This window comes from Theobroma cacao, chromosome 4 (assembly GCF_053813885.1).
Source record: "Theobroma cacao isolate CCN51 chromosome 4, ASM5381388v1, whole genome shotgun sequence".
NCBI lineage: Eukaryota > Viridiplantae > Streptophyta > Magnoliopsida > Malvales > Malvaceae > Theobroma > Theobroma cacao.
Genome location: NC_142642.1, coordinates 31,254,792 through 31,266,344, shown reverse-complemented (window position 1 = coordinate 31,266,344; position 11,553 = coordinate 31,254,792). Strand labels below are relative to the sequence as shown.

Below are 11,553 nucleotides of genomic sequence, written 5' to 3'. Positions count from 1 at the left end.
ATATTATGGATGTTTAAAGATATTATTATTAATAAAATTCATTATACAATAAAGTTTAATATAAATATATTAAAGTTTATAATTGTTAGTAATTATTCAATTATTAATAAAATATAAAATGTTTTAACTTTTATTGATATAAAGACTCAGAACTTGTGTGTGGATGCAAAGTAAACCAAGGTTTTACCAAATATAATATTTTAATATTATAAAATTTTTAAATAAATGATGAAATTTTAATATATTAATATAAAATTAAATTGATTAAACTAGTTTTATATTTAATTGATTTAATTTTTATTATATTTAATTAATTTTTTAAAAATATTTAATCTATTTAATTTTTAAATAAATCAAACCATCCAGCATTCCCATTTACTCACCCATATCGTGAAAGTAGTAGAACGGAAGGGTGGGGCAGCTGCCCCAGTACCCTTTGCTTATTTGTGCGAAAAACAACCTTATCCCAGTAGTTCATTTTTGTTGGTTTCCAAAACAAGCAAGAAACGTCGACTAAGAACAAACTTTACGCGCCAAAATATAGCAAACCCAGAGTGTTCGTGAAACATGGGTTCCCATCCTCCTAGGGTCTTCTAAGGTGGACCCCACTAATAAGTTTAGCCACGTGGCGAAACATGAACGGTTAGCCAAGTTCGCCGGTAGGAAATACGTATTCGTTACACACACTCCCAAGCGCAAAAGAATATAAACCAAACGAATAACAAGAGCAAATGCTAATTCAACGAGGCAGGCAATAAACAAAGACAAAGATTCCCGCTTTGAAAAAAAGAGAAATCCCACCCCCTCGCAGTCTCAGATCCGCTTTCAGGTTTTGGAGGGCCGGCGATGACGTCATTGTCACCGCCGGTGCATCACCAGCGTCCACGTGGCGGAAATGAAAGTCCGCTTGATTTGGATGTTAGGTGCTTGATTTGCAGGTTCCTGGGGTCCCCCTTTGGGACCTCCAGCAACCACGACCAGCTGCAGCTCCGCCGGAAGCCTGCTCGGATGGAGCGGCAGCCGTCGTTTAGCCGAGAAATCGGTCACGCGGCCGCCGAAACTTATCTGGTTACACGGCTTAGCTTCACTCTCCTCCGATATCTCGGGTATTATACATGCATACGTATACGTTTTTATCTGCGTATTTCAATTTTTTTAATTGTCTGATGTTTACATTTGAATTATGGAGGAAGTGGCGCTTTTTATGGGAATCGAGTGCTTTTTTTCTTTTCTTTTCTTTTATTTAGTTTACTATTAGTCGATAGGCCGTGTTTGGTTGCCGGGACAGTTAAAGGAAAGAAGAGAAGCAAAGAGAATTATGGCTTTTCTGAATGGTTGCTTAGGAAATACTTGAATATGTTTTTATTTTCTAAAAAATTCATTAAAAAATTACTTTGTTCTATCAAAAAGGTCCCATTTTTATGTTTTGATTCTTAAAACTTATTATTTGCTTTTAATGTGAAAGAATTTCTTGCTTTTTACTTTTGGAAGCAAAATGCATGTAGCAAAATCAAAAAACAAAGGGAGCCTTAGTAATATTTTGCGATTATGTTTTTATGGAATAAGTTTCTCTATGATTTCTTGATCATGAAAGGGAGAACTGGCATGATTAATTGTTTTCTGAATTGTCAGAAATTTAGTTGAAATCAAACTTTGATCCCATTGTCTCCTGAATATTAATTCCACGTCAAGAGGATTGAAGCAGGTGGTTCTCGGTAGTTGATTACTATCCATAAGGTAAAAAGATATTGGCAATTTATAAATGGATAGAGTTAATGGGCTCCATATTGACTATTAATTATTTCAAAAGCTAACCACTTAAGTTTTCAGATATTGTTTGATTCGTATTAAGAGGTGACAATTGAGTGACTCCAGTTTGGGTTCGAAAATTTCGGACTCATTTGGGGTTTAGGTAATCTTGATTTAGTGTTTGTGTGTGGTGGGGGGAGGGGGGGGTGGGTGTTCAATCTGGGTTTGTATCATTTTGGTTCCAAGTTGTTTTGCATTTAGGTCGTTTTGGGTTTCAAACTCATATTCGAGTTCATCATACATGTGTGTGTAATTCAAAAGTCGAGTCAAATTTAGGTTGTTTTGCTTAATTTGTATTATATTTATTATTTTTAATTAAATTGAATTTCAAAATAAGAAAAGAGTAAAATTTACGCTGAATATAATTTATTTTTATTGTGAACCTTTCTGCCATATTTTGAGCTTGGTTCTTGTGAAATTTATTTGGTGCACGTTCATACTTTATTTTGTTGACAATTTGTTGCTATTCAGAGATAGAATTAATGAACAACAGAAATAATTAAATTATTTACCTCTTTTATGTTATATTTTTTATTGTCCTTGAACTTATTTGCATAGCTTTTCACTTGATTATTTTGTATATTGTTTTAATCATAAATTTTCATTCAGGGTAGGCTACCGATGGATCTCAAGATTAGTTGGCCTTGCTTGTTATGCTTTGCTTCTTATGCCTGGTTTTCTTCAAGGTATTCTTCTATTATTGATTGGTTATATCTTCTGCATGAACTTGTATACCTGTTGTTAGTCATTTTCCTCTCTTTTTCTTTTTATGTGAAAATACAGGAGGTTCTGGTTAAAGTGAAAGTTGAGCAACAGATTGACTCTTCTAAATCATCTAAGAAGCCAAAAAAAAAAAAAAAAGAAGAAAAGAAAAGAAAAGAAAAAGAATAATAAGAAGTAAAAAAAAGGAGAAGGAAAAGAAGGTGTTGGAAACTTGGAAACGAATTCTCATATATGTAGCATATTACACAATGGTTTTCTGTTTTTAACATTATTGAATGTATAAATAGTCCTTTAGCATTTGAAAGAACAAACGTAGGGTTCAATTGTTATGATATTAGAGAAAATGATCACAAACACTCAACTTGTCTTTATTGGCGTAGCTAGGAATTTTCTTGAGTAGGTTCAATAAACTAATATCATAATATCATTCGCAATGCAAAAATATAATAATATGAAATTTTCTATGCATAACTTTTATATATAGTGATAATATAATTTTCAAAGGTAAGATACAAGCAGCAAAAAGAGAATGTTCAATATAAATTGCCTTATAACATTTGCTATACTTCTTTATGGAAAAATTTATGTGGTTAACTAGGTTCCTTTCACAAATAAGCCCTTTCGTACTTTATATGGTCATAAGGATGATATATCAAAATTCCAGTATGCATCTCTGATCTGCCGAAAGATTTTCTAACTCGATAGGGCCTTTCTTTGAACATTGTTGAGTATTATTTTAATGACTGGTTCTTTGCCTAAATTTGGTTTTTTTAATGTTGATTTCCTTTGAAATGTCCATCTATTAGCTAAATAAAAGAAAGACAATTTAAATAAAATTTAGAAGCAATCTAATTGTTGTATGAAATTGTGAACTTTGAATAATTAAATGAGATAATGTCCATATTTATCACTCTAAATTAAATGGAAGGAATATTTTGTTAACTTTTGATCATTTTTGAACCAAATTAAAAGTATAATGTTGAAATTGCATTTATTAAAATGGGTGGTGAATTTGGTCCATATCTTTAAGAAGAGTGGTAAAGTTGAAACTTATTCCTAATTGAATTACAAATTAGCAATAATTAGTAGTGGAGCTACAGCCAAGTCAATGAATCTTGAAAGAACTTGGAAAAAGTGTATCATAGTTTAGGAAAAGTTTTAGATTGATCCTATTGAAAAGGAAATACAAATAATTTTTATTAAGGATTATATGGTTTTTATGTTCTTTGAAACTATATATTGATCCCTCAATATTTCTTTTCCAGTGGGACATTCTAGAATTGTTCCTAAACTGTCGTATATGTTTTTAAAAGCATTTTCAATTTTCAATGGGGTCAAGTGACCCCACTGACTTGGCTGTAGCTCTACTGCCACTTGTCTTGGTTCTCCCACTAATTGAATTCATGGGGATGCATACTCGTGTGTGATAAAAGCTGCAGTCCAGTTTGTGAAGATTGTGATGGTGCAGCTCTTTGCCCAGGAATGAATGACATCTGCACTAGGTTCCCTTCATACTTAGGAAGTTTAGAGATTAATTATGTGGTGGAATGAAAGAGAAAAATAAGTATTATGTGGTGGGAAACAGAAATATAAGTTTAGCTATGTCAGTTCATGTTTGCCAGGAAAACTGTCCCCGTAGGCCGCTTTCAAATATCTTCAGAGTATGATTTGTTAAACATAAATTTTTAATCTTCTGCAGTTGCATATTGTTATTTTTTCTCAAGTCAAGTGCACCGGAGTATTGTTTATGGAGATCAACCGAGGAATAGGTATGTGAATATGTGGCACAGGTAGTTATATTCTCCCCAATATTGTATGAACTTGCTTGTCATGTATCATAAATTAATGCTTCTTTTTCTCATTTGATGATGATTTGACAGATTGGATCTGTACTTACCAACAAATCGTAATGGCCCAAAGCCAGTTGTGGTGTTTGTGACTGGTGGAGCCTGGATAATTGGGTGAGTGACATGAGATTGCTGCATATGTATCATCCTTATTTTAATGCACCGCTGTTTTATTTATCATTTTTATTTAATTTGGTAATGTGCAATTGTACCCTGATCCGGAAGTGACAATACAAATTTAGCCATGGCAAAGCTTTGCTAAGTAGTATTGCCATAGCCATGGCAAGCATTGGTTGGAGAAGAGGGCGGAGCTCTGGTGTTAAAAGTGTCTGATACTGGTTTGAGGAAAGTGAATAATAGGTTTCTTTGAGTATGAGGGAGGTTTTGTTATTTCTAAGTTGTATATTATTTGTTAATAAAGAAGGAAGGACTTGAGAACCATTGGAGAAAGGGGAACAAAGATAGAGATTATAGTGTGGAAGGATGAGTGTGAACTCAATCTAGCTTTTGTAGCTTATGACCCGTAAATCCTAACATAAAGAAGAAATACAAAATACAGCCGTAGGGTTTCCCTAATATTTCAAAAGGTGGTTCTGCATCAGTTTGTCAATTCTTTTAGTTGTCAGTGCATGTGGTCTGTGCTGAGGAATTAGATAATCATAGATTGAGATATGCTGTTATATGAGGTATCTATAAAACTAAAGAAAATTTCGGGCTGAAATTGCTCACTCACAGGACTTGAATGATCAAACAGTGTCTAACACTAACGACAACTTTCGTCTCTGGCTGACCATAAAAATGTATGTTTGAAGTGTATAACATCTTTCATTTTTTTTCTTATGTTAAGTCTCTGTACTTTTCTGCTGATTTAGGTACAAGGCTTGGGGTTCCCTTCTGGGACTACAATTGGCAGAAAGAGATATCATAGTAGCATGCGTTGATTACAGGTATTAATTCGGTTAATGCTGTGACATGGTGCTGTGTTCATGTTCGTCTATGATGCTACTTGCTAGTGAATATTTTAAGGGTCAAAATAAGTACTTATAATTTCATTCTATGGAATGCCCTACCCAAAGAAAGGTTTTGTCCCTATGCTACATGCAATTTCCCTCACCTGTTATTAACTGACGCACGTATTTTCATAAAATATTATTATATTCAAGATGCCTGTCTGTTTTCTTCTATCACTGATTGTCTTTACTTGATATTTCTATGTAGAAACTTTCCCCAGGGAACCATTAGTGATATGGTGAAAGATGTATCTCAGGGGATCTCATTCGTCTGCAATATCATTGGGGAATATGGAGGTGATCCTAACAGGTGACTGATTGATTCCTTTATTTGTGCTCGCCTCTCCCATTTCCATATTATGTCAATTGACTCCTTTATGATTATTTTTGAGTAGAATCTATTTAATGGGGCAGTCAGCCGGTGCACATGTTTCTGCTTGTGTTCTCTTGGAGCAAGCAATCAGAGAATCTAGAGGAGAGAATACCAGCTGGAGTGTCTCTCAGATAAAAGCTTATTTCGGTTTATCTGGAGGGTAAACTTTTATGTGCTCTTTATCATGAGTCTTTCACTTATCTATTTTTTGGTCATAATTAGTATGCATCAGCAACAGGATTAATGATCTGCAAGGATCTTTATTATGAGCAGGGATGGAGCCAGGTTTAGAAGTGAGAGAGGAGGGGGGGGGGGGGGGGGGGGTGCAATAAACATTAGGTTAAGTTTTGTTTTCTGGAAGAATTCTAGTTAAGAAAAATAATTAAATAGTAATAATTTATTATTATTTAATTAATTTTATATTGAAAAATAATAAATTAGTTTAAAGTTTATTGGCATAAAAGTTCTTGTATTATTGTATTTAAAGCTATTCAAATCATATCTATAATAAAATTTTATGAAATGGGATGATCGATTTAGTAATTGGTACATATTGTCCCCCCCACAAAGAAATTTAATTTTAATTTCATCATTTCTAAAATTTTAACTGATAGAACTATAGTTATATACCACCCCCCTCAAAAAAAAAAAAAAAAAAAGAACTATAGTTTTATGGAAAAAACCAAATAAACCTTGTAAAAAACAAAACAAAAATATTTTGTTTTCTCAGCAACAAAACTAAAAATGTATATTGAAAAAGTCAAAACCAATTATATAAAAATGCGTACAGTTTGCTTGCTACTTGTCAATATGGTTGTCAGAAAGAAGTGTAACTTAGTTATCACGCACTAACTTTTGCCTCGTGAAAGAAAGACAGCATCATTTGAAATTAGGTAAAATTGAATTTTCCTCTGATCCTTCATTTTGATAATTATCAACTTACCAGCACCTGGTGAAAATCTTTTAATTTGATACTGTGCTCTGAGCATTTGCTACTGAAGAACTAAACCTGAAAACCATCAATCCTCTCTTGCATGGCTTGCAGGAGCATTTTCTTTCACTAGTTCTAGAATGTTAGGACTTCCTTGAAATGCTAAAAAATATGCATGTGAGGCTGCTAAAAGCGATAAGGACTTTCTTTATATTTTTAAGGGCATAAGTTAATCTTTTTCTTTTGATTTATAGTTGTACATAGTATGGTCTTATTTTCCCTTTAAGTTGTAAAGACAGATTGATAGTTGTTCATAAATATGTGCTTATTTTCCTTTTAAATTTTGTGTATAGGTACAATTTATTTAATTTGGTTGATCATTTCCACAATCGAGGCCTTTATCGTTCCATCTTTTTAAGGTATTCAGCCTATAATATTTTTCTGGTAAACATCTATATATGCTTGAGATTTTCCTTTTATTTCCCATGTACAATTTTACTATTATCCAACAAAAGTTCTGTTATGATGTTACAGCATTATGGAAGGGGAAGAGTCCTTTGAACAATTTTCTCCTGAAGTTAGAATAAAAGATCCAAGCAGTAGAGATGCTGCTTCTCTTCTGCCTCCTATTAAACTTTTCCATGGAACTTCAGATTATTCAATACCATCAGATGCCAGGTTTGAATGCCCATTGACATAATGCTAACAACTAAGTTCTTATTGGATTTGACTCCTTGAAGTTTATTGGTAAATATCTTTGTTTACTTTCAAACTGCATGTACTTCTTAAAAGAAGGGCAAGTTACACATCCAGGTGATGAGTAGGTACCTGCTCTTGTTTAGTCCCAGTACTATATTTTTATTTTGGAATCATAAGAGGTATTATGTAATAATGATTTGTAATTGGAATAATTCTGTTAGATAGTGCGCTCTCTACTGAAGGTATGATGATGAAGAACAGATATCATACTGCTTGTAATGTATATGTTTCCCAATTTGCCGTCCCTTTCAAACGCAGTTTATAACTTAAATTTCTAGATTGTAGAGGTAAATAGTCTTGAAAGTTGTGAAATGGAGTCATGAACTACTGCAAATTTTCTCAAAAATTGAGGCATTCTTTCCTGATATTGACATTTCTGTGCAGTATAAACTTTGTAGATGCTCTGAAAGGGGTAGGGGCTGACGCAGAGCTAATCCTATATGAAGGAAAATCTCATACAGATTTGTTTTTACAGGTTAGTGATCAGTACTATCTTTTTGTTGTCATTAAAGGTTTAATTTACTTGTCCTACTGCAGTCTGCCATCCAGTGTCTACTTTTATGATATGCAACTAATGAAAATCACTTTCACATATCACCTTCATTAGTGTGCCTGATGTGGGGTCCTTTTAATCTACATATATGCTGGGCTGACTATGTTGAACTTGGGTTAAGTTGAACATAAGATTTTAATTATTTTCCTGAAGATCTTTGAGAGTTGAGCTCAAACTGCATGAAGCTTTACTTGGAAATAGTAAAGTAAATTATTCTTTGTGATAGTATTAACAACTCATTTCATTTGAATTTATGAAAATGTTTTGGTTCTGCTCTGGAAAGAAAAAGGAGAAAGAAGAATGAATTTTGTGCGTTATAAGTTTCAAGGTCTTGACTTCTCTTCATGAACTATAGAAACTTATTCTGACATTTTAGATTCCTTTTACAACAACTGCAGTCCTCACTATTGATATCGGGTCATCTTTCTACCAAATGACCAGGCTTCAACATTTTTCTTAGTGTAGCTTTTTGGTTTTTGTTGGATGTTGCAAATTGAACCAAACTACTCTTTTTCATGGAATTCTTTTTTTTTTTTTTGTGATTTTCTAATTTAACTATGTTTAAGGATTAATCCCCGAAGGTTGGCTTGTGAACTAGGTAAGTATGTTACACAATTTTTATTGTGTTGTAATGTGTGAATCGAGCATACACTGTTTCAATGCTTCATGAAATTGTCTGAGAAAATGTTACAATTCACCAAACAATGTTCTTCGCCACTGCATTGGTATGGCATTGAAGAAGGCTTCCCTGCAATCCAGTTCCTTGAGCAATTAAATTGGTAATAAATTTATTTATATGGCATTGAGAAACCCTTGTATCCTCCACTAAAGTTGAGTACTGCTATGCAGGATCCTTTAAGAGGTGGAAAGGACGATCTATTTGACCATCTGGTTGCTGTGATACATGCTGGTGATGAGGAAGCTCTTGCCAAGGATGCTTTGGCACCTCCAAGAAAACGCCTTGTGCCTGAGATTTTGTTAAGTTTGGCTCGTCAGATCAGCCCCTTCTAGTCCTTTTTCTGTTTCTCAACATGGAGGTCCATTTCTTGATGATGTCTATGGCATCTTCAGTTCTTCCTCTACATACCTATAGTTGTCTAGTGTGACCATCTTCTTTCTAGCATTCATTGGTTGCTTTAGTCCTTTTAGATATTATAGGAGGATGAACAATTTTCTAGAATCATAGGTGTTACCCCAGCGAGTAAATGCATGAGCTCCTGCAGTAGAGGCATCAGCCATATAATAGTGCGTTGCTCCTTTAAATTAGGCTAAGTTGGTAGTTCTAAGGATGTCCAATGCCAAACTAGTGCATGGGTCATATATTCTGTACTATATACATATGATAAGCAATCAGATCATCAAATTTTGTGGATACGGCATGTAAGATTCAAGATTGCGACGTGGGTGAGATGTATGTTTCAAAGTTTTGATGAAACATTTTGTTTTATCCTTTTTAGTTTTTAAATGAAATAATAAAAATCTAAATCTTTGAACCTAACAGGTAGTAATAAATCTCCATTTAATAAAACTTTTTTTATATTCTTACTTTACCTTTCAATAATTCATGAAATTAGAGGTACAAATTATATATATATATATTCTGTTTGATTTAATTTTTCTCTTGGTTATTTATTTTATTTACTTATTTTCATTCTAATTTGGTTTAATGAAATAAATGTTTTTGTTGATTAGAAATAATTTAAAATATTGTCAAATAATTCCTCCTACAGCACTTATGCAATAAGTTTGTGAAAAAAATAAATTTAATTTTTCTGTTTTAACACTTTAAAAATAGTTATACTCGGACAGTACTTCCAGCTGGATCAAACAAAGTCATGAGTGGGCAATTTTGGACGCGTGCATGGACAAGGGTAGTCAACCAAGTCAGGCATTATATTATTGCCTCGTGGAAGTAATGCCTTTCTCCGTTCAAATTTGGGCGGCTCAAATGCCTTTGATCAAAATTGTAAGCATTCCAGAAAACAAATAGGCTAGAAGGATAAAGAAATGAAAATCTCTGTGCCCGCAATCAGTGGGTTTCTTTACTTTGACTTTGGAAAAATCGACGTCAATTTTCCATCGGCACTACTTTGGTCATTGACTTAGTCAACCTGGCTGGTTGAAAAGATCATTGTTGGTGTAAGTAAGTAATTTTATTAACAACACAATATGTCTCAATCATTTGTTTTTACAGGACTATCGAATAACCCAAAATAATCAGTTAAAATAATACAAACATGGGTAGTATCTCTTTCTTTCTTTCTTTCTTTAAATTTGGGAGCATTTAGTAGGAATATCATAAATGTATAAGAAAAAAAATGCCAGGCACTTGCTCTCCAACGAGCCAAGTGTGAATCCATCCGTGTTTCCTAGTCAATATTGATGGTTGGGTCCGGGGGGCTTCTCTGCGCTTTCTCTTTGATACCATTCAGAAAGGACAACCCTTCTCCTAATAATAGAAACTATATTATAAAGTCTAGAGAAAATCTTCCACTCCCTCCCTCTCCGATGAATGCACTATAAATATCGGTAAACAGGTGGTGAATATCACGCCAAGACAACATTAATTCAACTTCCAAACATGAGGGCCTTGCTTACACTCTTCCTTCTTTTGTCCGCCCTTCTCTTCTCCGCCTCTTCTATTGCTGCTCAAAGTATTGGTAAGATGCTAAGTGCACTAGTTTTATTTTCTCGCCTGTATTACTTAATTGTTTTAGATTTAAGTTAATCTTGAAACAAACAAACATTAGATTAATTTTTTTTATAAAAATTCTTGTATTTATTACGAAATTCAACAGAAATGAACTTTTAGGATAACATGAAAATCATCTTCATCTTCTTTAATATTCTCATAACATTTGTAGGTTCTAAAGGTGGTGGGGGAAGTGGAAGTGGAACCCCTGTAACAGGGAACAGACCTCCAGCAGCAGTACCATGCCGTGGCAGACCATTTACTTCTTGCATCCCAAAGCCCCCAAAGAAGTGTAATACTCCTTTCCAGGGTGATTGCCCCTAACCTAAATAAAGTATAAAAGCATCCACGCTGAAAGAATGAAGAATAATAACTGAGCTCCATAATAATGTCTTGTCTGTTTTCTTTCTACTTGTTATTTTGGGAGTAAATATCCAAGAATAGTGTAATTGATTTGGCCCCGGTTTTAAATTTGGGAAATAAAGGTCAGGCATAAAATGTCTCCAATTATCTCCTCTTATGTATTATCAGTTAAACCCTGTACCTCTCAATAGCTTCTCTAAAAATAATGGCGACAGAGTCGCATTTCCTGTGGGCCTAACTATATCGTATTTGGTTATTAAAATAACTTTATTAAATTTATATCTATACCTTACTATTAAAATCATATAAAAATAAACATTTTTGCCAAACAGTCGATCTCAAGCACTGGTCTAAAGTGGGTCGGGCCTACATGTCTAGGTGGATAATCCGGTCCATGGACATATCTAAACCATCCCTACACCTGAATTACGAAAATTTCCATTCGGCGCTTTTAAAATATTTAAATATTTAAAATGTTTAAAAATTTCCATTC

At 33.6% G+C, this 11,553-nt stretch overlaps 1 protein-coding gene and 1 long non-coding RNA gene across 7 annotated transcripts; both read left to right on the top strand.

Annotated features, from left to right (window-relative positions):
• The first annotated feature begins 677 nt into the window (after positions 1–677).
• On the top strand, positions 678–9,379 carry LOC18602137 (isoprenylcysteine alpha-carbonyl methylesterase ICME). Of its 6 annotated transcripts, none has more exons than XR_016025890.1 (12): positions 678–1,106; positions 2,419–2,495; positions 4,232–4,301; positions 4,413–4,493; positions 5,252–5,326; positions 5,598–5,699; positions 5,785–5,922; positions 7,047–7,112; positions 7,228–7,371; positions 7,837–7,927; positions 8,604–8,784; positions 8,855–8,994. XR_016025890.1 is itself a non-coding variant. In XM_088805644.1 (12 exons), exons 3-12 carry the CDS (start codon positions 2,477–2,479, stop codon positions 9,014–9,016), a joined length of 948 nt encoding a protein of 315 aa, XP_088661770.1. In that variant the 5' UTR covers positions 966–1,106; positions 1,633–1,737; positions 2,424–2,476; the 3' UTR covers positions 9,017–9,379. The 6 variants fall into 6 exon arrangements, 5 of the variants coding, with proteins under 5 accessions (XP_088661768.1, XP_088661767.1, XP_088661770.1 ...); XM_088805644.1 differs by lacking the exon at positions 8,604–8,784 and adding an exon at positions 1,633–1,737 and having other exon boundaries at positions 966–1,106; positions 2,424–2,495; positions 8,855–9,379; XM_088805643.1 differs by lacking the exon at positions 8,604–8,784 and adding an exon at positions 1,633–1,737 and having other exon boundaries at positions 966–1,106; positions 8,855–9,379.
• Positions 9,380–10,502: 1,123 nt separating this feature from the next.
• Positions 10,503–11,207, top strand: LOC148763297 (uncharacterized). The gene is made up of 2 exons (XR_016026024.1): positions 10,503–10,665; positions 10,870–11,207. It is a non-coding gene; the product is annotated as an uncharacterized LOC148763297 (long non-coding RNA).
• The last annotated feature ends 346 nt before the right edge of the window (positions 11,208–11,553 follow it).